The sequence below is a fragment of the Protopterus annectens genome, chromosome 12.part0 (assembly GCF_019279795.1).
Source record: "Protopterus annectens isolate FY-2018-M chromosome 12.part0, PAN1.0, whole genome shotgun sequence".
Lineage (NCBI taxonomy): Eukaryota > Metazoa > Chordata > Ceratodontiformes > Protopteridae > Protopterus > Protopterus annectens.
Genome location: NC_056746.1, coordinates 284,316,527 through 284,343,760, shown reverse-complemented (window position 1 = coordinate 284,343,760; position 27,234 = coordinate 284,316,527). Strand labels below are relative to the sequence as shown.

Sequence of the window (27,234 nt, the reverse complement as noted above, 5' to 3'; positions counted from 1 at the left end):
TTTTATTTTCCCGCCTTTCTGATTTACACAAAATTTCATAAAATTTCTGAATTATCTTGAATACCTCTACAGGATGTCTGGTTGTTTTTCTTGTTTATCTTGAATACCTTTACAGGATGTCTGGTTGTTTTTCTTGTTTTAGGCTCCCTAAGTTTGGCAAAAATCTTTTCTACTTTCTGTTGCCTAAGTCACTGTGCCAAAAGTTTATGCTCTGGAATTATTATCAAAAACAGTTGCTTAACAGCAACCTTTCTAAACACATGCATATTATCCAGGCACTCTCTTATTTTCTCTTTAGCACTCTGTAATCGAACCTCTTCTTGCTCTGTGAGATTCCCCTTATTATGTAGTACTTTACCCTTTTTTCAACCCCTTTAAATAATTCTTAATACTTCTTAACCAGATCTCTTTCTTTTATTTCTACCCTGTTTTTAAACTCCCCTTTCATTTTATCTCATTTACTAGCTACAACTTATGCAGTACCCAATATCTCCCGGATAATTCCCACTACCCATTCCTTAAATTAATCTCTTTTTAACACGTAGGTGGAGAAGCGCTGGTGTCTCATCTTTACTTAAGTACCCTGCATTTTATCTTTGTAATTAATGGTGCATGATTTGAAATAATTATTGGCTGTGTATCAAAGTTCTCAATTAAATGTACATGTTTCTGTGAAATATATTAGACCAGTTGGCATAAAGATTAACCTCTTCGCCTCCCACGCACAAAGTTCGATCCTGACCTCCGACCAATGCCTGTTTGGAGTTTGTATTGGAATTAGTGTTGATAATGGGTGACTTGAATGCACATATCGGGACAGACAGAACAGAATATGAGGACTGCCTGGGTCCACATAGGTGGGGAAACAGGAATAAAGAAGGAGAAGCCATTATAGACTTCTGTCTGGCAAATGGCTTGATAGTAGCCAACACATGGTTCATAAAGAGAGAGTGTCACAAGATCATACACAAGAGTAGCCAACATGCAACTCAGGAAGACTTCCTCCTACTAAGGAAAATGCACTGGGATAGAAACCATGATTGCAAAGTCATTCCCAGTGAAACAGTCGGCCCACAGCCAAACTGGAAGCAAAGCTCTCTCAACCCAAAACTGGAACTGACAATCAAGAGGAGAAGGGAATATTTGCAACACACCACCAGTCTCACACAGACCTATTAAACCAACACCGGCAAATAACACAGAAATACACGAAAACATACTTGGAAGCTCTAAATAGAAATCTGCAAAAGCAACAGAGACCTCCAAAGCAGACATCCAAGCAACCTCAACACCCTATCACAAACCATGAAACACATACTTCACATAGTCAGTGTGCCATGCAATCACAGCCCTTGGCAAAATAACATACCCAACACACTAGTAATAGGCATCTCTATATAGTCAGGCATACTGATGTCCCACTAACTAGGCTGGACAAGGAGAAGGTTACAGTTAGCTGCCTGTCTGGCACCAGGATCCGCCACATAACACAAGCACTCAGGTCGCTCCAGAACAAGTACAAATATGACTATGTCATTGTCCATGTTGGTGTGAATGACCTGAGACGTACCTCCCTGGACTACATGAAAAGAGACATGGAAGAGCTCTCTGATCACGTAGCCCAGGCCAGTATGACCCTGACCCTAAGTAGCATCCTGCCCTCACCAAGAATGATGCCAGGGTCTCAAGAAAAAAATAATCCATTTCAACAAATGGCTACGTTTCTGGTGTCATTCAAAGAGGATCCAGTATCTGTCCACCTGGGATGACATGCTCGACAAGCCGCGTTGTTTCGCAAGAGATGGCTTGCACCTGTCACCCTTAGGCTTTCGAATACTGGCCAAGGCTTTTGCCGCTCCCATAGTGCCTTTTTTTAGGCAAAGCTCAAAAGACAAACCCACCACCATAAATAGCCCAAGTAACCAAAAACTGAGGGTAATGCTACTCAACGCCAGAAGTTTAAACCTCAAAATGCATACACTCGAGGCACTCCTCAGTATGGAGAACATCAATATCTGTGCAGTAACAGAAACCTGGTTTAAGGCTCCAGAGAGCACCCCAGCACTACCTGGCTACAACTCATACCATACTTTTCAGCCACAGAACCCGGACGAAAACACAAAAGGCAGGGGGTGTATCCATATTCATCAAGGATACCCACTCCTCCAGGTTAGTGGCGCAGCACAATGCCTCAGAGATCATCCATGTGCAACTAACAATGGGCCAAACTGCAATTCAAATTGTAGCTTGCTACAGATCACCCACCATGACCCAGGACCCCCACTCCACGTTTCTGGAGACACTGGAAAATATGAAGGTCCTACCAAATGCCCTAATATTGGGTGATTTCAATTACCCAAACATTAACTGGGAAAACTACTCAAGTACTAACTCCCTTGCTCAACGCTTCCTAGAATTTATAAACTTGAATGCCCTGGATCAACTGGTCAACATCCCCACCAGAGGTGACAACATATTGGACCTGGTCATTACCAATATGGGTGACCGGTGTTCCACACTGGAGGTCAACTCCTCGCTGGTTAGATCAGACCACTGACTAATCACTCTGGATATCCACATTCCGCCCTCACCCCCAATCAAAGAAACCACCATGAAAAACTTTTCAAAGGCAAACTTCACGTTACTTAAGATCGAGGTAGAAAAGTTCACAGCCCCCATGCTAAAGGACAACACTGTCCAAGCTGCTGAATCCCTTACAAAGGCACTCTATGAGCACCTGCAAGAATGCATGGATCGTGCTATCCCAAGCAAAACCAAGACTCACTCCTTCAAGAAAAGGAAACCAGTCTGGTGGACCCCTGCCATAAACAAGCTATACAATAGAAGGAGGAAACTAGTACAGAAGAGAGTAAAATCCCAAGAAGGAAAGACATCCCTGATCAGTATCAGCAAGAAACTACGATCCCTCATAAAATTATCTAAGCCTAGCTTCGAAAGAAAAATTGCCAAGGACTCCAAAGATAACCACAAAGCGTTCTTTAGCTATGTCAAGAATCCAAGTGGAAACTCTCAGATCCGCTGCTCTTCGTTAGTGTAGAATGGCACAAAATACACTGAACCGACTGATATTGCCAACATTCTGGCAGACAGATTTAGTGTAAACTTCACCCCCCCACCCCCTAAAGGGCCCATAACCATACCAGAAGAATGTACAGCACCGGCAATCACTGACACACAGGTTAAATAAAACAGCCCTATCAAAAGCCAAAAACATAGCTTCAATGGGACCGTACGGTGTCCCAGGCTGTGTCTTACACGAGCGCCAAAATGAACTAAAACCTCACCTAAACACACTGTTCAACCTCAGCCTCTCTACAGGCTACATACCCACAGAGTGGCGCACAGCAACAGTTACCCCACTCCACAAAGGTGGAGCCACAACAGACCCCAGGAACTATCGCCCTATAAGCCTGACTAGCCTGGTCTGCAAGGCTATGGAGCACATCATCATGGAACTCATTAACAGAGACATTGGGAACCTCCAAACATTGGACCCTACCCACTTTAGCTTTGTTAAGGGCAGATCATGCCTCCTAAACCTGGTGGACTTCTTTGAGACAGTTACCAAGGCTTTAGACGAGGGAAAGGAGATCCACACAGCCTACCTAGACCTCGCAAATGCTTTCAACACTATTCCCCATTCTGGTATTATAGACAAGCTCACCAGCCTCAACATAAACCCCTACGTCACAAGATGGGTGTCCAGTTGGCTCACGGATAGAACCCACACAGCGAGAGTTGCAGGCTCTAGGTCCGACTCTAAACCGGTTACAAGTGGCGTCCCCCCAGGGCTCAGTCCTGGGACCCCTGCTGTTCGATATAAACTTCTCAGAGGTACAGGCAAGCACAGGAGGACTATGGCTGACCAAGTTCGCAGACGACTGCACACTGGGGGCCATAACTGACTCTCCGGCTGATGCAGACATTTTCCAGAAGGCTCTCACTGAGACAGATATCTGGTGTCAAAATCATGGCCTCAAGCTAAATGCCAAAAAGTGCATAGTCATCCTCTTTGGAAAAAACAAAGTACCCACGAACTACCACATACGTGGTAGTCTCCTATATACAGAAAATGTAATAAGGGATCTGGGGCCCAAGTAGACAGTAATCTCTCCTTTGATAATCATATTGCCAAGGTGGTTAGACGATCCTTCTATGTGGCCCACCTAATCACAAAAGGGTTCACATCTAGAACAAGAGATTATTGTGCCCCTCTACTCATCACTCATCAGACCCACCATAGAGTATAATGCCCCACTTGGGATGTACCTTACAAGACAACTGCAACAGCTGGAAAGACCACAGAAGTACCTCAATAAGAGGATTACTGGCCTCAAACACATTCCCTATGCAGCCCGACTGAAGAAACTCCAGCTGTACTCGGCTGCATACTGCTTACTCAGATGTGATCTCTGCCTGACATACAAGGCCATGTCCAACTCAGAATTGATGGACATGCTCCACCTAAAAAAAAACAAATCTGAGAGCCACACGCTCTAGGGATTTAAACCTCAACACAACAATAAATAGGACGTGCTGGAGAGATAGATTTCTGTCCCAGAGACTCCTCATGCTTTGGAACAGGATTCCAGTCTACATTAGGCAGAACCCCTCATCTTGACGAGTGGATGGGAAACAGAATATTTACCCCAGGGATCACTGCAGTGGCTCTGCTGGACAGAGGTACAGGGAACTAATGGCTCTGCTGGACAGAGGCACAGAGAACTAATCTAAGGGGGCGGCGAAAGCCAACACATTCTGGCTAGGCTTATAGATGCCCTCAGGTAGATAGCCTAGTACTTACCTATGAACCTATAAACCGCTGCTTGCCACAATCGGCTACAATAAGTGGTCAGAGAAGGCTCTAAGGTCAACAGGACCTGGAAGTTGATTGGAGAGAAAGTACAACAGTTCAATGAATTACTCAGGGCTCTAGCACTCCAAGAAGAGGAGGAAATAGGTGGAGTTGAAGAATGGCAGCACCTTAAAACAGCATGTGTTAGGACTACAGAACAGATATGTGGCCAAGCCAGGTATGGAAATAAGGTACATAAGGAAAGCTGGTGGTGGAATGCAGAATTCCAGTAAGTGATCAAAAGAAAGGAGGAGTGCAGGAAAAAAATGGGAGATAGAAAAAGTACAGTTTTGTACCTACCATAAATGTAGATGTCCGAGAGGTATGCATCTGCAGTCCTAACATATGGGTTGTCCTGCCTCAGGCAGCCCTTCGGTCGGCCGGATTCCAAAGTCTGGGTCTGGCCTCGGCTGATGTCGCACTTCACCCGACGTCATAGCTGCTGTGAATTGGGTATAAAGGCATCAGCCGACGCCATTTTCCTCAGTGTTTCTTGCCCCAGATGCCAGATGCCCTCTAGGAAGGCTAAATTTGGATAAATGCAAATGATTCCAAACAGTAGAGAGCAAACAAAAATAACATGTATATACATATATACAAACAAATACACCATAATAGATTCCCCCAGCTAGCTACAAGATGGGCAAATACCCTAGGAGTACCTCAGAGGGGAAGGAGGGTGGGTAATCCTGACTGCAGATGCATACCTCTCGGACATCTACATTTATGGTAGGTACAAAACTGTACTATGTCCTTCAAGGATGCATCTGCAGTCCTAACATATGGGTAGAATACCATAGCCAAACAGGGGGAGGAGGCACTAAAAAGATTATGGTGTAGTTAAGATCCCTTGCAAGACAGCGGTTGCAAAACCTGCTCGGGATCTGGAGTATAAAGGTAGATTATAACGCTTGGCAAATGTATGCACGGAGTTCCAAGTAGCAGCCTCTAGAATGTCTTTGGTAGCCACTCCTCGTAAGAAAGCTGTAGTAGTGGCTGTAGCTCTTGTGGAGTGAGGCCTGATGTTTTCTGGAGTTGTCTTTCCATGAAAAGAGTAACAAAATCTAATGCAATTTCCTATCCATTTTGATATTGTCTGTTTTGAAATTGCTTTTCCTTCCATTCCTGTTGCATATGCTACCAGAAGCTGGTCAGTTTTTCTATTGGTCTTGGTTCTGTCCAGATAGTAGCGCAATTGCCTGTGCACATCCAAGGTATGTAGTAGTCTTTCCCCTCTGTTCTGTGGGTTGGGGAAGAATGTTGGTAGGTGTATTGCTTGGTTCAATGATACCCTGGAGACCACCTTTGGCATAAAAGTAGGGTTAGTTCTCAAGGATACTCTATCCTGATGGAAGATAAGGAAGGGCTGTACTGCCATTAATGCCTGTAATTCAGAAACCCTTCTTGCTGAAGTGATTGCAAGCAGGAAAGCAGTTTTCCAAGATAAGAACTGTAACTCTGCTGTTGCTGCTGGCTCGAAAGGAGGAAGTGTTAACTTTTCCAGGACAAAATTGAGGTCCCATGTAGGCAAAGGTGGCTTCCTTGGAGGCTTTACATTTTTAATTCTTCTCAGAAACTGCCTGAGCAGAGGATGAGAGAAGACTGGAGGATCCATGTTGTATTTTGCTGAAATTGCTGATGCATGAATCTTAATGGAGGAGTAAGACAGGCAATTGTGGAAAAGGTCTGCTAAGTATTCCAGGATGTTAGCTATGTTTGGTAATGATACACTTTCTCCTTTTGCTGCACTCCAAATGAGGTATCTTTTCCATTTGGCTGAGTAAGCCTTCCTTGTGGAGGGTCTGCGAGCCTCCAGTATAATGTCTTTAACCCTCTGGGATAATTCTGGGTTATTTTGTTTTATATAATATTCCAGGCAGCCAGCTGTAGTGTTTTCAAGTTTGGATGTAGGATCTTGAAGTTGTTCTGTGTTAGCAGTAAAGGAACTAGAGGTAGGGGCCATGCGTGTGTCCGAGCCATACTCCTGAGTAACGGGTACCAATGCTGCCTCGGCCAGTCTGGAGCTATCAGGATGATCCTTGGGCGATCTTCTTTGATCTTTAGTAGCACTTTGTGCATCAAAGGAAGGGGTGGGAATGAATATGCTGTCAGGTTTTCCCAACTGAAAGAGAGGGAGTCCACTTTCCAAGCTAGTGGGTGGGATGTCCTTGTGCAGAATTTCCTCAATTGGTGGTTGTGTGGGGATGCAAACAGGTCTATTTCTGGTAGTCCCCATTTCTTTGCAATGGATTTGAAGATGTCTGGATGCAGCATCCATTCGTGGGCATCCGTGGTAGTTCTGCTTAAGGTGTCTGCTAGAATATTTTCTTTTCCTGGCACAAATTTGGCCTGGAGTTGAATGTTGAGGTTCAGAGCTACATTCCACAGGTCCATTGCCATCCGGCATAGAGGATATGAATGTGTGCCTCCTTGTTTGTTGATATACCACATGACTGTGGTGTTGTCCGTCCTTATCAGCAAATGACCCTGTTGAAGAAACGGTCTGAATGTCTGGATTGCCTGTTTCACTGCCAGCATCTCCTTTTGATTTATGTGTAGGTTCAGCTGGTCTTGTGTCCATAGGCCTTGTATACAGTTGTCCACCATGTGTGCCCCCCAGCCAAGGTCCGAGGCGTCCGTGGTGATAGTCTGGCTTGGGTGCAGTTTGTGGAAGGGCAGTCCTCTGGCTTGGGTGCAGTTTGTGGAAGGGCAGTCCTCTGTTCAACAGACAGGCCTGAGCCCACCACAGGAATCCTTGCTTCAGGCATGGAATTATTGGAATCTGAACTTCTAGGCTGTGTTTGTGTTGAGACCATATATTCCTTAGGTACCATTGCAACTTCCTCATATGCAGCCTGGCATGTGGAACCAATATTATGCAGGATGCCATGTAACCCAGGGCTTGTAGGACTTTCCTTGCTGTAAGCTGGTTCTGTGTTGTCAATGCCCTGAAATAGAGTGGTAGTTGCTTTTGTTTTTCTGCTGTGAGAAATGCCATCTGATTTGAAGTGTCCAGTTCTGCACCCAAGAATGTTATCCTCTGGGATGGTAACAGTCTTGACTTTTTCATGTTGACTGTGTATCTCAGGGCTTGTAGCAGTTGTATAACCTTTTCCAAATCTTCGTGTTAATTTGGTCTTGTTGTCCGCTTGTATCAGGCAGTCGTCCAGGTATGGATAAATCTGAATTCCCTGAAGCCTGCAATGAGCAATTACTGATGCCAGGCATTTCGTGAATACTCTGGGCGCAGTAGATAAGCCAAAGGGCAATGCTGAGAATTGATAATGCTCTGATCCTGCAAGAAATCTGAGGTATCTTCTGCAATCTGGTCATATAGGGACGTGCAGGTATGCCTCCTTGAGATCTAGAGTCACCAGCCAAGACTCCTTGCCCAGCATGGGAAGAAGTTGCTGTAGGGTCAGCATTTTGAATTTTGGAACAATGAGAAAAGTGTTCAGAGCGGACAGGTCGAGAATAGGCCTCCATTGGTTTTCTTTTCTTGGTACCAGGAAAAGTCTGGAGTAAAATACTTGCCCTTGTTCCATTGGTGGTACCTTTTCTATAGCTCTCATTCTTAGTAAGTGGTTGATTTGTCCTAGAGCGTTTGTTTTTTGGTTTGGTGGTAGGTTTGGCATTCCTCTCTTTTTTGGTAGAGTGTGGAAGTGAAACCTGTAGCCTTCGTCTATTGTCTGTAAAATCCATTTGTCTCCTGTAATGTAATGCCAGTTTTCGGAAAATAAGGCTAGCTTTCCGCCTAAGGGTGCTTCCAATTGTTCCCTGGTAGGCGGTATCAGAGCCAAGTCATTGTGTCTGTCCTGTTGAAGTGGAAGTAGTTGGATCTGTGGCAGTACTTCTCTGGTTGTTAGGCTGCCACTGACGTCCCCTGTAGGCCCCTCTGGATTGACCTCTGCCTCTTGGGTGTCTATTTCGGCCTCTCTGTGCTCTGGAGGTGTCTGGAAAGGACCAATCTTCGTAGGCCAATTTCTGCTAAACCTCGGAGGTTGGACCTGTAAGAAATCCTTGACTGTTTGAACAGATTTTGCTTTTTCTTCCACCTTCTTTAGCACTTGCTGTGCAGGGGAACCAAATAAACTTTGTTTCTCCATGGGAGCATCTAGGAGCCCTGACTTGACATGGTCTGGTAAGGTTTGCTCTTTTAACCATGCATGCCTTCTGATCACGGTTCCAGTCATGGCTGACCTAAAGGAAGCCTCCAGTGCATCACAGCCGCATTTTAAAGAATGATTACTGACCTGCTGAGTGTTATGTACCAAATCCTGAAGGGACTTACGGTCTATAGGTTCAGGAGAGGACAGTTTTTTATTTAGCTGGTCTAACAAGAATTCCTGATACTGGATCATGTGGAATTGGCAGTTTAAGGCCCTAGCTGAAAGAGTAGCAGAAGTGTAGACTTTTTTACCCCATCTCTCTAATGCTCTAGATTCTCTTTCAGAGGGGAGGGGGTTTTTGGTAGAGGCAGCTGCTACAGCTTTGGGGCCCTGAGAAATGGTTTCAGGATCTGCAATAGGAGCCTTATACAAGTGAAAGTGTGTGTCCGGGACCCTGTAATATCTGTCGGGTTTGGCAGGGGCCAGGGGAAGTGAGTCAGGAGCAGTACAGGCATCATTAAATGCATCATCCACAACTGTTAGTACTGGAGGAATGGCTAAAGGCCTATGCTGTGGTAAATGTAAAAAGGTCCTAAGCCTTTTCCTGGAATCTGAGTAATCCTGGCCCTGCCATTGAAAATGCTCTCTCATAGCATGCAAGGTTTCCCCAAAAGAAAATTCCTCAGGAGGAGAGGCAGAAGGAATGGAGTCTTCTGCATCAGAATCCTCATATGGAGAATAAGGGCCTTCTGGAGGATTTAAATTTTCTGACTCATCCGAGGAGTAGTCAGTGGATACTGGATCGGGGGGCTCTGCTCTGGACCTTTTCTCTGGAGGGGGTTGAGAGGCCCTGTCTGGGTGAGGTTGGGATCCCCTGATCAAGGAAATGAGATCCTCAGCCAGGCTAAGCATTTGGGAACTAGAAGTAGGCCTGTGTGGGGCTTTAGCAGGCAAGGCCTTAGAAATTTTAGCTGCTTTAGCCCTGGAAAAAGCCTTGATGGACATAGATGCAGGGGGCCTAGCAGCTCCACGTGCAGGAGTAGACATGTCTAAAGGAATAGTATCTGATAAATCCTGGGTGCCTGCTACAGCAGGAGAAATCTCAGTAGCAGATTCAGCCATGCTGTGTGAGGCCTCGGCTGTCGGAGGTATGCTTTCGGCCGAAGGAAGAACCGAGGACTCGGTTTCAGCCGAAACCGAGACACTCACGGTAGGCTTAACTGTGGTTTCGGTCGAAACCGCGGACCGCGAGTGTCGGTCCTTTTCCTTACGCTTTTTAGCTAGTTGTGAAGTCGGAGTCTCCGACGGCATTTTGTAAGCAAAAGCGGGACCAAAAAACTCCTCCGCAAACTCCGACCGACGTCTAAGTGTCCGTCGGTTGAAGGAAGCACAGGCTAGACAAGCTGATACGTCGTGGTCTGGGCCTAAGCAAGGAAGGCAGTAAGAGTGGAAATCCTTATGAGGTATTTGTTTCCCACAAGTTACACAATTATTTACTTTTTCTGACATCGGCTGAGGCAAGAAAGAGTCCCCAACGGGGTACTTAGCTTTTTTGAAGTCTTCGGTAGTAGTAATCTCTGGATCTGACCGACCGGCACTTGCGAACAGCTTCTGCTTCGGGCACCGCGCGGCAAGAAAGACTGAGGAAAATGGCGTCGTCTGATGCCTTTATACCCAATTCACAGCAGCTATGACGTCGGGTGAAGTGCGACATCAGCCGAGGCCAGACCCAGACTTTGGAATCCGGCCGACCGAAGGGCTGCCTGAGGCAGGACAACCCATATGTTAGGACTGCAGATGCATCCTTGAAGGACATCACTGCCCAGGCTAGGAAGGAATACTGGTTGGCTAACAAAGAAGCTAAGAAAGGAGTTGCAATAGCAAAGAATAGGGCATCGAAGGCACTCCACCAGCTTATGGAAAGTGAGTCAGTAGGTGGTACAAAGAAACTACATCAGGCTGCAAGGTAAAGACAGAAAGATAAAGAAGACAGTCAGACACCCTTCATAAGGGATGCCAGCAACAACCTGCTCACCAGTCCACAGGACAACAAAAGGCAGATGGAAGAAGTACTTCCAAGCAGCTTCTGAATGAAGCAAACCCCACAGAAGCTGTACTGCCTCAGAAACACGATGAGAGAAGAAAAGTTGTCCACTCCAGAAGTAGTAATAATAGCACTAAGGAAAATGAAGTCAGAGAAAGCAGCAGGCTCAGATGAGGTCACAGCAGATATGATCAAGATGTTGGGTGAGTGGGGAGAAATGGCTCTTGAGGGTACACACAGCAGCATGGAGAGAACACCAAGGTTCAGGTCTGAGCCCACTGCTGTTCATAGTGGTGATGGAATACATTAGCAAACAGGCTAGAGGGGACAGATCAACAAAATTACTGCATACAGATGATGTGGCATTACAAGCAGACTCTGAGCAAGAACCTCAGCAAAGGATAGGGGAATGGAATGCAAAACTGAAAGTACATGGGATGAAACTAAGCACAGATAAGACAGTGGTAATGGGCAGCAAATTGGGGAAATCAGAAGAAACTGAAAACTGAGATAAAAGGGAAGATAGTGGAACAGGTAAAATAGCTTCAAATATCTGGGAGGGCTGGTTGAGGAGAAGGGAAGTCCGAATGAAGAGGTCAAGGCTACAGACAGGAGGGATGCAGCCAACTGGCATAGAGTCTCAAGTGTAGTCTATGACAGAAGAATGCCAAAGAAGCTAAAAAGTAAGGTGTACAAGACAATGGTGCGACCGATACTACTGCTACTAGTACAGAAACCTGGGCAGTAAAGGCAGAGCAGATGAACAAACTAGAGGTGATAGAAATGATGTGCCTGAGAAGGGTGGTAGGATGCACACTGTGGGACAGACAAAGAAATGAGGACATAAGACCAGAAACCAAAGTAGCTCCAATTGCAGAAAGGATCAAAGAGAACAGATTATGATGGTTTGGACATATGTGCAGAAAAGCAGAAGACAACCTGGTGAAGAAGATTTGGGACAGACAGGAAGAAGGTAAGAGGAAACGAGGACATCCAGCAAAGAGGTGGACGGACTGTGTGAAAGAAGATAGTCGACAGTCAGGCATGAGTGTTGAAGAAGGCAGGAATGTGGCACTGAATCGCGAGAGATGGCAACAGTTAACACGATACTCAGCCCCATATACAAAATGAGAAAAGGGGGCCTGATGATGATGACGACATTTCTGTGAAATAAAATTTCTGTGAAGTCTAGCCCAGTTATTGTATCTTAGGGAATATGTAAATTCTCAACGAGTTCCTACTACTGAATTAACATCTTTCATACCAAATAATTCCGTACATTTCTTCAGAAATCTACCTTCTTGTTATATTTTGCCTTTTAGGCCTCCCAGATACATCTTCATTGTTGCAAATCAAATTCCACTCCCCACTTATAAGTAATATTCCCAGCTGAAAGTTGATTATTTCTCCCAATTTTTTAAGCTCCAAAACAGCAGTTTTAGGTGGAATATAAATACATGCCAGGGTAATCCTCACTCCTTGCCAGCAGATCCTTACTAATACAAATGGACCATTATTTTTTCCCCTCTTCTGTCACTACTGGAGTTCCTCTGGCAATTAACATATGTACTCCTATTTTCCTTTTGTCCCTGATATTCTGCAGAATATCCATCCTGAAATCATTTCTTTACCAAATACACATTCTCAATTCTTGCACTCTGCATTTCTTAATAAAATTAAGTATTCTTTCATAGGCTGGTACTAGGCTATAAGCCCTAGGGCCTATACAAGCCTAGCCATAACAATTCTCTGGCTATTTCTTCCCACACTACTTACTTCCCTGGATCCCTGTCTAGCAGGGTGACTGATGTGATCCCCAGGGTGAATTTCCTATCTCCCATCCAATCGTCAAGGTTCCTTTTGAAGAGGGCCAAAGAGGTGCTCTGCTTGACACGTATGGGCAGTCTATTCCAGAGTCTGGTGAGTCTCTGGGTCAGGAACCTATCCTTCCAGCATGTTTTGTTTATTGTGATGATAAGGTTTAGATCCCTGGAGCGTGTGGCTCTGAGGGATTGGAATTTCTTTAAGTGTAGCATGTCCAACAGCTCTGGGTTTGACACGGCCTTGTATGTTAAGCAGAGATTGCCTCTGAGTAGACGATATGCAACAGAGTATAGCTTGATTTTTTTTTTAAAGCGGTCAGCGTAGGGCATCTGCTTTAGGTCAGTGATTCTTTTAGTGGTGTTCTTTTGCGGCCTTTCCAGTTGTTGCAGATGTCTTGAGAGGTACATTCCAAATAGGGTGTTGTATTCTATAATGGGTCTAATGAGGGATGAGTACAGTGGGACAATGACCTCCTTTTTTCTAGATGAAAAGCCCTTAGTGATGAGATGTGCCACATAGAAGGATTTCCTGACTGTTGTGGTGATGTGGTTATCGACGGTGAGACCACTGTCCACCTGAGTCCCCAAGTCTCTTATCACACTTTCAGTGTTTAGTGTACTGCCACCTATGTGGTAATTCACGGGTACATGTTTTTCCCAAAGAGGATAACTATACATTTCTTGGCATTGAGCTTGAGCCCATGGCTCTGGCACCAAGCATCTGTTTCTGTAAGGCCCTTTTGTAGAGTATCCACATCATTTGGGGATTCAATAATGGCTCCCAGTTTGCAGACATCTGCGAACTTTGTTAGCCAGAGTCCCTTAGTGTTGGCCTGTACTTCAGAGAAGTAGATGCCAAACAAGAGTGGTCCCCGGACTGAACCCTGAGGTACTCCACTTGTCACTTGTCTGGAGATGTATTTGGAGTCGGCTACTTTTACAGTGTGGGTTCTGTCAGTAAGCCAGTTGGCAACCCATCGAGTGACGAGGGATTAATGCCCAGCTTAGAAAGTCTATCTATGATTCCAGAGTGGGGGATAGTGTCAAAGGCCTTGGCACGGTCCAGATAGGCTGTGTGGACCGCCTTACCCTCGTCCACGGCTCTGGAGACTGATTTGAAAAAGTCAATAGGTTCAGGAGACAAGATCGGCCCTTCACAAACACAAACTGCGTGGGGTCCAGTGTTTGAAGGTAGCCAATGTCTTTGTTTATAAGTTTCATGATAATACGTTCCATGGCCTTGCAGATCAGGCTCGTCAGACTGATGGGGTGGTAGTTCCTGGGATCCAAGGTGGATCCACCTTGTGGAGTGGGATAACTGCAGCTGTGCGCCACTCAGTGGGCATGAAGCCTGAGGTAAGGCTATGATTAAACATGACACATAGGTGAGGTGCCAGTTCATTTTGTAGTTCATGTAGTACACAGCCTGGGATGTCATCTGGTCACATGGATGCTGTATTCTTAGCTCTGGAAAGTGCGTTTTTTTACCTGTGTGGCCGCTATTACCGGAATATGGCAATCTTCCAGTATTGAGATGGGCCACTTAGGGGGTGAGAGGGGGTGAAGTTGGCAATGAACTGATCAGCCAAGATATTGGCAATATCCTTGGGATCATTATATTTAATGCCGTTCTGTTTTAGCTCAGAGCAGATCTGAGCATTGCCATCTAGATTCTTGACATAGTTATAGAATGCCTTGTGTTTGTCTTTGGAATCTTTGGCAATTTTATTTTCGTACCTAGCTTTGGAGGATTTTATGAGGTGTCTCAGCTTCTTACTGAAGCTGGTAAGGGAGTTGTTTGCATCCTGGGATTTTCCTCTTTTCTGAAACAGTTTCTTCCTTTTGTTGTAAAGTTTGTTTATGGCAGGGGACTAACAGATTGGCTTCCTGTTTTTGGAGGACAGCATCTTGGTTCTATTTGGGATGGCACAATTCATGCATGAGTGGATGTCCTCGTACAGTGCCTTAGTGTAGGATTCAGCAGTTGAACTTTCAGTTCCCGTCTGCATGGGTGCCATGAAGTTTGTCACTTCTGACTTGAGTAGCATGAATTTGGCTTTGGAGAAGTTTTTTATGGAGGTTTCCTTACTGGGGGGGGGGGGGTTGGAATGTGGATGTTAAGGGTGATTAGCTTAAGATCAGACCTGACCACCGAGGGGGTGACTATAGGAATGGAGCATCGAATTCCCATGTTGGTAATGACCAGGTCTAGGATATTGGAGCCACTGGTGGGACTATGGATTAGTTGATCCAGGGCATTGGAATTTATGAATTCCAAGAACCGTTGGGCAAAGGTGTTGGTACACGAGTAGTTTTCCCAGTTAATGGCAGGGTAGTTGAAATCACCCAATATTAGGGTGCTTGGTTGTATCTTAATATTTTCCAGTATGTTTAGAAACGTGTAGTGAGAATCTTGAGGGATGGTGGGGGATCTGTAGCAAGCTACAATTTGGATTGCAGTCTTACCTAGTGTTAGTTGCACCTGGAGAATTTCAGACACATTTTGTTGGGCAACTAGTCTGGTGGTGTGAATATGAACACTCCTCCACCTTTAGTGTTTCCATCCTGTTTTGGTGGCTGAAAAGTGTGGTAAGAGTTGTAGCCTGGTACTGCAGGGGTGCTATCTGGAGCCTTGAACTAGGTCTCAGTTACTGCACAGACATCGATGTTCTCCATTTTTAGGAGTGCTTCGAGAGAGTGCATTTTGAGGTTTAGACTTCTAGCATTGAGTAGCATTACCTTCAGAATTTGCATGCTTGTACCTGTTATGGTGGTGGTTTTGTCCTTTGACCTTTGCCTAAAAAAGGCACTATATGGGTGGCAAGAGCCTTAGCCAGTAACCTGAATCCCAGGGGCAACAGGTGCAGACCATCTCTGGCAAAGCATCGTGGTCTGTCGATCATGTCGTCCCAGGCAGACAGATACTGGAGCCCCTTTGAATGACACCAGAAGATTAGCCAATTGTTGAAGTCAATCATTTTGTCCTTATATTGCGGTATAATTCTGGGCGAAGGCAGGATGCTACTCAGGGCTACAGTCATACCTGCCTGGGCCACATGATCCGAGAGCTCTTCCATGTCTCTTTTTGGGTCTATATCAGAACATCGAAAAACCAAAATATCGAATGCCATTACATCGAACTGGTTACATCGAACCAGCAAAACATCAAAAGGCTGTCAATGACAGCTTCCAACGGGGACATAACACAATAAGGTTGTAGGCAGGGGGGCAAGCACCCTGCACCCCCAACACCACCCGCTACTTAAATATACCAACTCCGAGATCACGGTACAGTGCAGGGAACGGAAATCTTCCATTTCCACACTGTAGTGCAATCCCCGGAGTGGAATATTTAAGTGGCAGGGGGTCTGGGGTGTGCAGGGAGTCTTGCCCCCTGCATGTAGTAATTTGTTTTTAACATTCACTCCACATATGGGTGGGTTTTGTTGTTTCGATGTTGTACGTTTCGATGTCAGCGTTTTGATGTAACGGCATTCGATACTTTGCTGTTTCGATGTTCCCATATACACCCCTCTTTTCATGTAGTCCAGAGAGATACATCTCAAGTCATTCACTCCAACATGGACAATGACATAGTCATATTTGTACTTGTGGAATGAATTGAGGGGATGCTTTATGTGGAGGATCCTGGCACCCGACAGGCAGCTGACTGTAATTTTCTCCTTGTTCACCGTGGTGAGTGGGATATCAATGTGCCTGGCTATAGAGTCACCTATGACTAAAGTGTTAGGTACATTGTCTTGCCTTAGGGGCTGTTGCTGGGTGGCACAATGGTGTTGGGAGCTATGTGACACTTTGGTTGTGATTGTTTTTTGTTTGCGTTTCAGCTTCGGAGGTTCTTGTTGCTTGGGCAGGTTACAGTTAAGGGCCTCCACATATGTGGATTTAATGTTGCTATGTGTGGGTGTTGGTGGTGTGGGTTTCGAAGGGCTACTTGTTGCTTGAGGTGTAGTGTGGGTGTTAACCTTCTCCTCGACTGTCTAGAACAATCTTGGGTGGAGAGAGCTTTGCTTACAGTTTGGCTATGTAAGTGCATCTCTCACAGGTTGTAGTGTTGGGTGGTAGGAGGAGAGGGTTGTCTGTGTACACGAGGCAATTGCTGCATTGCCCCAGTATGCCCAGATTCACCAGGTGGACAGGAGAAATCACCGGAAGATGACCCTTGGACATGCCTGGTTTGGTGCTTTTTTTGTAAAGTACAAGAACTGTTTTCCCTTGACTTAGCAAGGTACTTTGCAATTATAGGCTGTTTAGTGCCTACGATTAATTTCTCCTTATTAACAAGGAGAATTGAGTGCTTGTATCAGTTTAAGGTTTCCTAGTGCATTCCAGCAGGTATTACAGCAAGTGCTAGTCACAGGGATGCTTAAAGGTAAGATGAAAAAATAATGGTTTATCCTAAACACTGCAGTGTGCACTAGATAAGTTAGATGTGAAAGTAGGTAACTTAAGTTTTACCTGTCTAAAAAGTTAAGTTTTAGTGGAGAGTCACTATTTTTAAAACAGCAAGATAGACTGTCCTTTTTGTCTATACCTGTGAGACCATTCATGTTCCAAGACAATATGGACAGTGTGCCATTATGGTAAGAGGTCATTACACCCACCTATTATATATGGCATCTTTTTTAAATCTCTAATGGTCTAAGGATAAGCAAGTTAGATTATTTGTTAGCAAATAACTACAGACAACTACAACTCAAAAACACAGCATGCATAATGCTGTTGTGCCTCGTTAGGTCGGGGGGGGGGGGGCAACAGGATGTGTTTCTGTGATCCTAAAAGAGACCGTAGAAGAAATCAAAACAAAAGGAGGGATGCAGTCTGAACATTCTGACTTCACTAGGAATTAATTTCAAGTCCAGTAATTTTTCACTAGGCCCAACAGGAAAGCAGTCACTTAGACACCTGTGCATGCAGCAGTTCTCCTATTAGCAGTGTTCTGATCAATGTAAAGGCTTACAGCAGACTAGATTAACTACAGATAAATAATGGTAGCTACTTGGGGCAGATTAGTATCATCTGGTTCCAGAACACATACATACATACTAGCAACATAGATCGTGCTACAGTGCTGCAGGAATTAGTAAAATTGCCAGCCCTGTGGCATAGATGGGTAAAGCCTTGACTATGACCCATACATTGTGTGATTAATTAGCAACCCAAGCACTGTATGAGACAGCTGGAAAGGATGAGGAAGAGTAGTGACAAAGATTTCCTGAGTGAGAGAGTTGGGATCACTTGCCCTGGGTGTACACATTTCTGTTATGTTTTGTGTTGGATGGTAAGCATTAAGCATCTACTCGCATAGGGGACAGGATTACTTGAAAGCTTGTATCACCAATGGAAGTGAGCGACATTTCCTTTCAAGTTTGATTCCACACCCATAGAACACATCTATACCCACTATATCCAGTATGCTCGGGGAGAAAACAACAAGGTTTAAAGAAAAAAAACCTTCCCTGCTGCCTGGATGACATCCTTGTTGCTGCAGACCTGTAGCAGTGGCTTGGATGACTGGTAAACATGGGGAGGCAAGAAAGGTTCCAAACAAAAAGTAAGAGTTAACAGAGTCCTGAGAAGGAAATAATGACAGATTGTTAAAAGGAATTACTTATGGCAGCATATTGTCACCTCATTTTGAGGTGTTCCTGTTTGGCAGTTAGTGTTTGATAACCGAAGAATAATCATCAGTTTATAAGGAGGTCAGAGAGCAATACATTACAGCATAACAACAAACAGGAAGTAAGTTAGATGCTGTGTTTAGGTCCCAAGTCCATGGCACACAGGGAAGTGATGACTCGCATCTCCCAAGCTGTGTTCATGTGGTAGTCTTGATCACACATGCTAGTGGCTGTTCACATGCAGAGGAGAAGGTGCAGCATTTGAAAGTGCAGATATCCACTTCTGTGGAAGGGTTAAAAAAGTACAGTTTTGTACCCATCATAAATGTAGATGTTTGAGTGTTCACACTGCTGCAGTCATTACACTTGGGTTATCCTGCCATCAGGCGGTCTCGCAGTCGGCCAGAGTTCCAAAGTATTGGTCCGGCGTATGTTGCTGTTGCTTCTTCCCTGACGTCAGTGTACCAGGGGTATATAAGATGCATCCAACGTCATTTTCTTCAGTTTTTCTTGCCGCGCGGTGCCTGAAGCAGAAGCAGTTCGCAAGTGCCGGTCGGCCAACTCCTGAGATTTTCGAAGTCGAATTTCAGATCCAAAGTCTTCAATAAAGCTAAGTACCCCGTTGGGGAAACTTTTTTCTTGCCTCAGACCGATGTCAGAAAAAAGTTAATAATTGTATTTCTTGTGGGGAAGCAAATACCTCATAAGGACTTCCACTCTTACTGTATTCCATGCCTAGGCCATGATCACGACGTCACTAGTTGTCGGTTTTGTGCTAGATTTAACAAACGCACTATAAAAAGATGTTTTGATTTTGCTTTGCACTACTTTGGCCGACGACCTCAATACCGAAAAAAACGCAAAGACAAGGATAAAGACAGGCATCCGAGGTCCAAAACTGACGACGAAACCTCTTCTAGGCCAGTCGCCAGTTCTCAGTGAGGCGCTTTCGCAGCCCCTGACACCTGCTACCTCAGAGCCACAGGCCACTTCCGACTCCCACGTGGAGACAACTAGGCCTCTGGAAACAGCGACAGCAACAGACGCCGGACCAAGACTTTGGAACTCTGGCCGACTGCGGGATAACCCAAGTGTAATGACTGCAGCAGTGTAACACGATGAACATCATAATATAAACAATCTCCTGATGTCTGTATGATGACATCTTCCTATGTGGTTGGCTTTTTCCCAGTAAGATGACAGCTGTCCATGTAACTGTCTTTTTCCCAGTTAAGTGAAGAAAAGGGAATGATTTTGGGGAGAGAGCTTGATATCTAGGAAGGACAGAGGCAAAAAGAATTAAGAAAAACTTGAGCACATTCCATAGGTGATAACAAAATAGATTCTGCAGTAAATTGATTGTTCTTACTGTAGAGAGACAGTACCTGGGTATAAGTAGTGTGGATATATACTAAGCATTTTATAGTAAGAGGTGACAGTTATTGAGAATACTTTTCACTGAAAACTGAAATAACTTTCAAATACCAGTGTTTTTGGCAGGGTTAAGTAACCTGCCCCCACACCCTGCAAATTAATTTAAACTAACTCAGAGACTGCATAACAGTGGTGAGAATGAGATAATTCCTTAATCCCACTGTCCTCCAAGTAAATGCTAATCCAGTGCAGTACCATTATGTTGTTGATGCAAGATAAGATTCGAGGTTATCATCTTGCAATGTGGACCTTTTTTGGTGCTAATAATAAGACAGCTTGGCAGATTATCAAGGCCCATTAAACTAGTGTTCCTAGCCTTGGAGAGAGCACTTAGGACTTGTGCATGTATGCCAAGGCCTTAATATAAACTTGGAAATGGCCACTGAAGTTGGAAGTGAATATGGTAGGGCATGATGTGGGGTCATTGAGTTGAGGAGAAGCTTTGAATTTCATTAAGTCAGCTGCAGGAATACAGCACCAGGGAAAAATGCTTAGCATACGCTTTAGTTAGTTAATAAAAGAGTCGTGGTGGTGCAGTGGTTAGCGTTGTCACCTCACAGCAAGAAGCTCTCTGGTTCGATTCTCATCTGGAGTGCCTTCTATGAGAAATCTGCATGTCCTCCCTGCGGTCAGCTTCACTTTAAAAGACATGCAGGTAGGTGTGTGCGTGTGTGTGTGGGTGTGCCTTCTTTGAAGGTTGGGTGCCACACTGGCAACTAAACACCATAAAAATTCGCAGACAATCATTAACAGACCGGAATTCTGCTGTGGTGACCCCTAACCGGGAAAAGACGAAAGACAGTAGTATTTCCATCTTTTGTGATACACGCAACCATTAATGTTTGGCAGGTTAATCCTTTATGCATTTTTTTCTTGTCATCAGCATTGAAACCTGTGTCACATTTTATAAGACTTTTTTTAAAAAAAACACTCGCACTTACAACAACTAGTGAAAAAGTATCACAGCCGAAATTGCGAAACTACCGGTTTTCGGTAGTTTCGCAATTTCGGCTGTGGTACTTTTTCACTAGTTGTTATAAGACTTTTTTGTTTTAATAAAAATCCTCAAAAAAAAACAAAGAATCCCCCTCCCCATAACCTGTTAACTTAATACAAAATAATTTTCACCTTTTTATTCAGCTTTTCCACCTTCCTATGGCTCCACTCTTTCTTCATGAAAATTTTACACTTCTGACTGCCCAAAGAGCATTTACTCACTAAAGAAGGGAGGGACACATCCTGTGTCATTGCCAAGACCTAATGCTCAGACAGACCTGCATGTTATGGGGCCTTTTGAAGCAGCATTTTTTGTTGAAGGCAGCAGAGTGTTTGCTAAAAGAGACCTGGTAATCTTCTACAAGCAAAAAAGACACTGCAGGTGGTCATCATTACAGTGACTCATCTTCCACAGTCACATTTGTCAGTATGTTTTCTATAGACATCACAAACATAAAAAAAAACAGATGTCCACAATAGATAATACAAACAATATCGACCACAAGATAAATCACAAAAAGACCAACTGAAGCAGTTACCTTTCTATGAAAGTTATCTGGAAAGGCAGACATTTTGAGAAATTAATGCTTTTCTGGGGTAAAAAAAAAAAAATCAAAAATGGTGAGGGTTTCTCTCCTTTTTAGCCACATAGAGAGTCAACATCTGGGCTAGGGCAGAAGCTAAGCTCCTCCTCGCCAAAGAAGTTTGAAGTCTGAAGTATCTGGAAGTTCTGCCCGTGTTAATTCCATCTGATACTAAATAACATTATGGCAGTGATCCTTATTTAGAACACAGCACTGCATTTCTCTACAGATGTCCCCAAGTCAATGTTACCAGGCAATACATATGCAGTCTACAGATGGCTGCTGGCTGTACATCTTGGGTTGGGTGAACTTATAGTAAACTCATACATATATAAAAATACATGGATATGGTAAGTTTCAAAGCCTTTGTTTATGAAGAGATAGAACCCCCTACCCTTAATGTATAGTATAGGGAATACACCACTACTAAATGAAAATAAAGTGAGGGTCCTGGGTTGACAGTTCTCTCTGCTTCAATCAGCACATGGCAATGGTAGCTAGAATATTTTTTGACTTAGCACAACAGGCAAGGTACATCACCAGCTCTAAAGATGTCATCATCCCTTCATATTCTGCACTGTTTAGACCAGTGAAAGAGTACAGTGCCCCCCCCTTTCAATATGTACCACACTCAGCAAATCATACAGCTACAGAATCCCCAGTGGTTCCTAACTAGGAAGATTTCAGGCTTACAGACGAACTACCAATGGAGGAAAGAAGCTCTATCCCTTTACTCAGTATCCTACAGACTTTAATGGGGTTATTTGTGCCTCAATAGGAGACCCCATTGTCCTTGATCCTCTATAGCTTTGCAAGTAGAATAGCTATGAAAATACCAGAACTAGGGACCCAAATCTTCACTGGCAGATGAACAGAATATGATGGAGAATGAGATTCATTACCCAGCACTTCCCTCTTCTCTGGAATAAGCTGTCCATAATGGCTAAACTGTGTAATATCATGATCACCCTTCAAATAAAACCTGCATGACCAGATGGGTACCCTCAAATTTATTCTGGGACTAAATAGCCCACTCCTCCAGGACAAAGGTTGGGTATTGGCAAGGTGTTGATGGTCACATTGAAACTCTTTACCAAGACAGTGATTACCAAAAGGCATAAACATCAACATAATTTAAAAGTATACTGTAAATACTATGCATCTTTAGCAAGTTCCGGATTGTGCTAATATCTATATTGTTTAAATAGGCCTTAAGGTAACAAGTTACAGCTGTTCAGTTAGGCATGTTTGGTCTAGCCTGTTTAAGTTAAATGAAATAACTAAATTTAAAAGGGAAATAGAAGCAATGAAGTGATTACAGGTTTTCATCTGACCTTGATATTGACAACTCGTGTTCCAAGTGCATTCCGCATCCAGGCCATAAGGTTTTCTGCTTCTTCACTGGTGAGCCGCTCTGAAACTGTAAATGTGAAAATACAGCATTTAATTAGGCAGAGGATTTTACACCTGTAATAGCAGTTACACATACTTTTATGTACCTTGCATTCATGGTTTCAGTCACAGGCTCCACAAACTGTTCTTCAAATTCACAATACCCATCTCATCCTCACAGGCCAGAACTTAGTACTGCCAGCATGCAGTCTGGTGTGTGAGACAAAGAAAGCCTGCCTGCTACATTACTGATAGTGTAGGCATGACACTTTCTTTCCTCTTACCCTTTCAGTAGTAGGGAACAATGCTGACTACACACCTTCCAATGGGACAGCAAGAATCTTCCCCATATTTACATCAGATGTTACTGCAGGCAGTAATGTTGTTCATCTCCAGCGACAAACAAATGCAGACAAGTATGGATATTATGTACTCTCCACCTAATCCTGGTTAATAATATCCCTGTAAAATCAGGTAACAAGTCTTCATTCAAAGCTCCCCCACCCCCACAGCTGGTATCCTATAATGCCATAAAAAGACAATTCTGTCTGTTTTTTGACATAAGAAGCTGTCCTTGGCAAATGTAACTCAGTTATGCATTAGCATTCTAACATACCAACATTTGCCAAATTTGTTCTTTAGAATTAGTTTGGATTTTACACATTCAAACCCTGAAGATAAGATGTGAAATGCCTCAGCTTTGAGACTGGCTAGGCTACACTGAGGATCTTTAAAATGTGTTAAATTCAGTTAAAGACAAAAAAAGCTACACTTTGTTTTTGCATGTACATGTAAGCCAAGTTTCCATGCAATAGGTACCTTTATTGACATCTAAGTGCATTAGAAGTCTGACTGGAAGACTTAAATTGGCCTGTTGTTGAAGCTTATTCTTTTATGAAAGCATGACAGCAATGATCTGTTATGATGAACATTTTGCTACAGTCATACTGCTCCCTTTGATGAAAGATCTATACTGGCTGCCAGTGGCAACAATGTCAAGTTCCGTATCTGTTCTAAGAATATAAGTTCATCTCCAGTCTTACCAGGGTCCTTTCTACTTGTAAGGAGCTTTCTGTTTCCTGTGCCATAACCTGCCAGCTTCAGTCTGCCGCTCAAAGGCTCCAAGCTATTTCATGGACTTCCCTTGATACATCTCACAGATGTTTCTTAGTTTATTCAGTACCAGATCTGTGAAATTCACTACCTTCCCAGTTTCAGGTTTTGAAACAATGTCAAATTCCAGAACAGTTTTAAACTACCACCCTGCTAAGAATCTACTACCTTCAAGCTAACAGCAAATATAAAAAAGGCATAAGTGCAATCTTAGTAGATAGTCATGGCTGAGTGGTAAAGAGGGGGTACTAAATCTGTTGAGGTATCTCTGCAGTTTCAAATATATATGTATGTATGTATATCTACACACACACACACACACACACACACACACACACACAGGGGAACTTGAACGTAACACTGTTGACTACAGTTGGTCGACATCTGTTTAGTCAACATTTGGTTAAACAGATGGTTGGACAGGTGTGCCACATCGCACAGTATTCAGGGGTAGGAAAATATGTCCCTTCCCTAATATCATGTGATCTTGGAGTTAGTAAATAAAAAATATTAAGCTGCCTAGGATGCAAGAAAGATCAGAGATTGTAGGTTCTACTCTTTTCCCAAACCACTGACTGGATTTATTTTCCAATACTGACACTGTAGTGCAACACAGTAGGGGTGATGCACTCCTGAGCTGCCATCATTTAGATAAGTTGTTAAACTGTACTTTTTTATCCTGACCAGAGTCTTGCCCAGTCACTGTGAATACTACTTTGGGCCTCCCCTAAAAATTGTCCATGCTTTATGGAACTAACCCATGAATAAGACTAACTCAGTAAATAAATAAACAAACAAACCCCAGTTACTGATCAACTGATGCCTTCTCCACTTCCAGGGATGGTGGTGGGGGTGCATCAGCCACAACTGGTGCTCCTGCCAGTAGAGATCGTAAAGCAAGGTTCCTATAGTTGTATGCATTTCTACATTACTGGCAGCTGTAAGAACGGTGGAAGAGATGCAGCAGTCACACACACGGGATTGTGGCAAGATGCACTTATGTTCACTGCATGTTTTCCCCTCCTGGGCAAAGTTTTTCTCCTCTTATATGTTCTGGATACCCTGAAACTAAAATGCCTTTATCCACAGTGTAATGTCCCTTTTTTTAGCTTTCAGTCTTATACACCATGGAATGTCAGTGTCAATAACAGGAATGACACTCACCTTTGGTGGTGGAAGATGATCAGAAGTTGACCTGCTCTGTTCCCACTGCAGGTGCTTCTATCAATTTTTCCAAGTGCAGTTTACAGAGGTGCTGTGCTCCTGTGTGCAGTCCTTTGGAAGAGATGTTAAAGCGAGTACCCATCTCCCTGAATTGGTGGCAGCTCAGGAGGATGTAAAATAACCCATGCCATTTTAAAAAAAGAGCAGGAGATGTCCCACAGTGCCCTGGCCAACTTTCTACTAGTCAGTATGAATACCAACTCAGGTCTCCTCTGAAGAGAGGCCGAAGGCCTATTGGGACTAACCCAGTCAACAGAGTATAAATAAATAAATAAAATAAATGTACTGATATGCACACTTAGAGCTTGCTTGAAGTGAGAAGACCTGCCTGTCTAGAGGGCTGGAGGGGGTACTACATTAAGTTGTGTCACTGTGGAAGAAATGGGCATATCAGCAGAACAAATGGAAAACAGATCTCAGCAGTGGCAATAGGAGGAGAAAAACAGATGAGTACAATAATACAAATATCAGTAATAAAACTGGACTTCCAAGATGACTGCACATTGACCATCAGGATGATTAGAGCTTTCCCAGTATGAAAACTGAAACTGTTAAAAAATTAAAAATTCAGTCAAAGCTATCAATTTGGTAAAATTCAGTTCCTGGCTAGTAATTACTCTGCTTTGATGCCAGCAAAGAATACATTTGGAGAAAGTTAGAGAAAATTAACCAGAAAAAGGGAAGAATCTTTCAACTTTCAGCTTTGATTCAGGAGATGGATTCCAGTAATCTAGAGGAAAAAATAAATGAAATACACTCACAGGGGTTTAAAATAAGTGAACCACTGAAATAATATAAAAGACTGGGAAAAACAGAAATAATAAAGAGTTGTGCAGATGAACTAATAAAACTACAAAAATCAGATGACGAAATGAAAAAAGGGCTGCTGTGCACAACGCTTCTCAAGAAGAGCTACTTCAAAAAAAAATAGAGTGAGAAGACAGCACACATAATAAACCTGATAGTTTCTGCTGCTGTGGAGACATTGAAAGGAACAGATTGTATTATTTTTATGAAAATACAAATAAAGCAACTGGACTGGAGTTTCGCAGCATGCTTTGTTAACTGAAAGGGTCCATCATGTGTATGTACCAAACCCAGTCATAAGAAAGCAACCAAACCATATACTAGTGACGATGTAATCATTCCAGCAGAAAGAGCTGCTCCCGTCAAAATTGTGGGAAAAGTATTAAAAACTGCAGACAGCAAAGTGTTTGTGGAAAATGATTATTCACTGTACGTCATGCAAAAGACAAGCACGTTTATCACAGTAACCAGAGAACTGAGAGGCAGGTGTGAGATTTAAACTGCTGTAAGCAGCTTTCTGCAGAATTTTTTTCTTGATGATCAAATAAATTTTGGATGCAGAACGAGCTAAGGAGGAAATTAAAAGATTAGCCAACAAAGAGCGAGTCAGCAAGCAGATGAGGACTCTGCTTCTCATTATTCTGACAGTAACAACCCATACAGTGACTTGGCAAACCTTTTCCATTGTTGCAAATGAATACTGAATGATGAAAAAAAAGGCACAAGATGCGGCTAAAAGAATTAGGAGTGCCTTGGACTTGAACCAGAGACTGCAATCAGGAGTGCAGATAAGGAAGAATACTAGCAACATTATGAAATGAATAAATGGGAGACTACAAAGCATCAGTCACATTAAATACTGGAAAAGACAGGTGAAACCTGATTTTGCAAGTAGTAGTATCTGAGAAAGTCTAGAAGTTTGTTGACTGTTAGACTGGTGGGTGAACTGTATATATACCATGGTGTAAAGTGCATGTTATATTTCAAAGCAGTTTTGTATATTGTGCTATCAGGGGGACTTTAAATGTGTGTGTGTGTGTGTGTGTGTGTCTAGGGGGGGGTCATATCAGTGACTGCTGTACATTTCAGAGATATCAAAGCAAGAAAATATTATTTTCTTAGTTGTAAAGTATCTAGGCTTAAAAATGTAACAAGGTAAGCAACACCGGACAGAAGCAAGTTAACTTAAT

The 27,234-nt window shown here is 43.5% G+C and overlaps 1 protein-coding gene across 1 annotated transcript in view; it reads right to left on the bottom strand.

Moving 5' to 3' along the window:
• TRAP1 (TNF receptor associated protein 1) overlaps window positions 1-27,234 on the bottom strand; it is a 950,501-nt gene that overhangs the window by 127,776 nt on the left and 795,491 nt on the right. Inside the window, exon 15 of the mRNA XM_044089342.1 lies at window positions 22,843-22,928. Within this exon, the coding sequence (XP_043945277.1) occupies window positions 22,843-22,928 (86 nt within the window). The remainder of the gene's footprint in view (window positions 1-22,842; window positions 22,929-27,234) is intronic.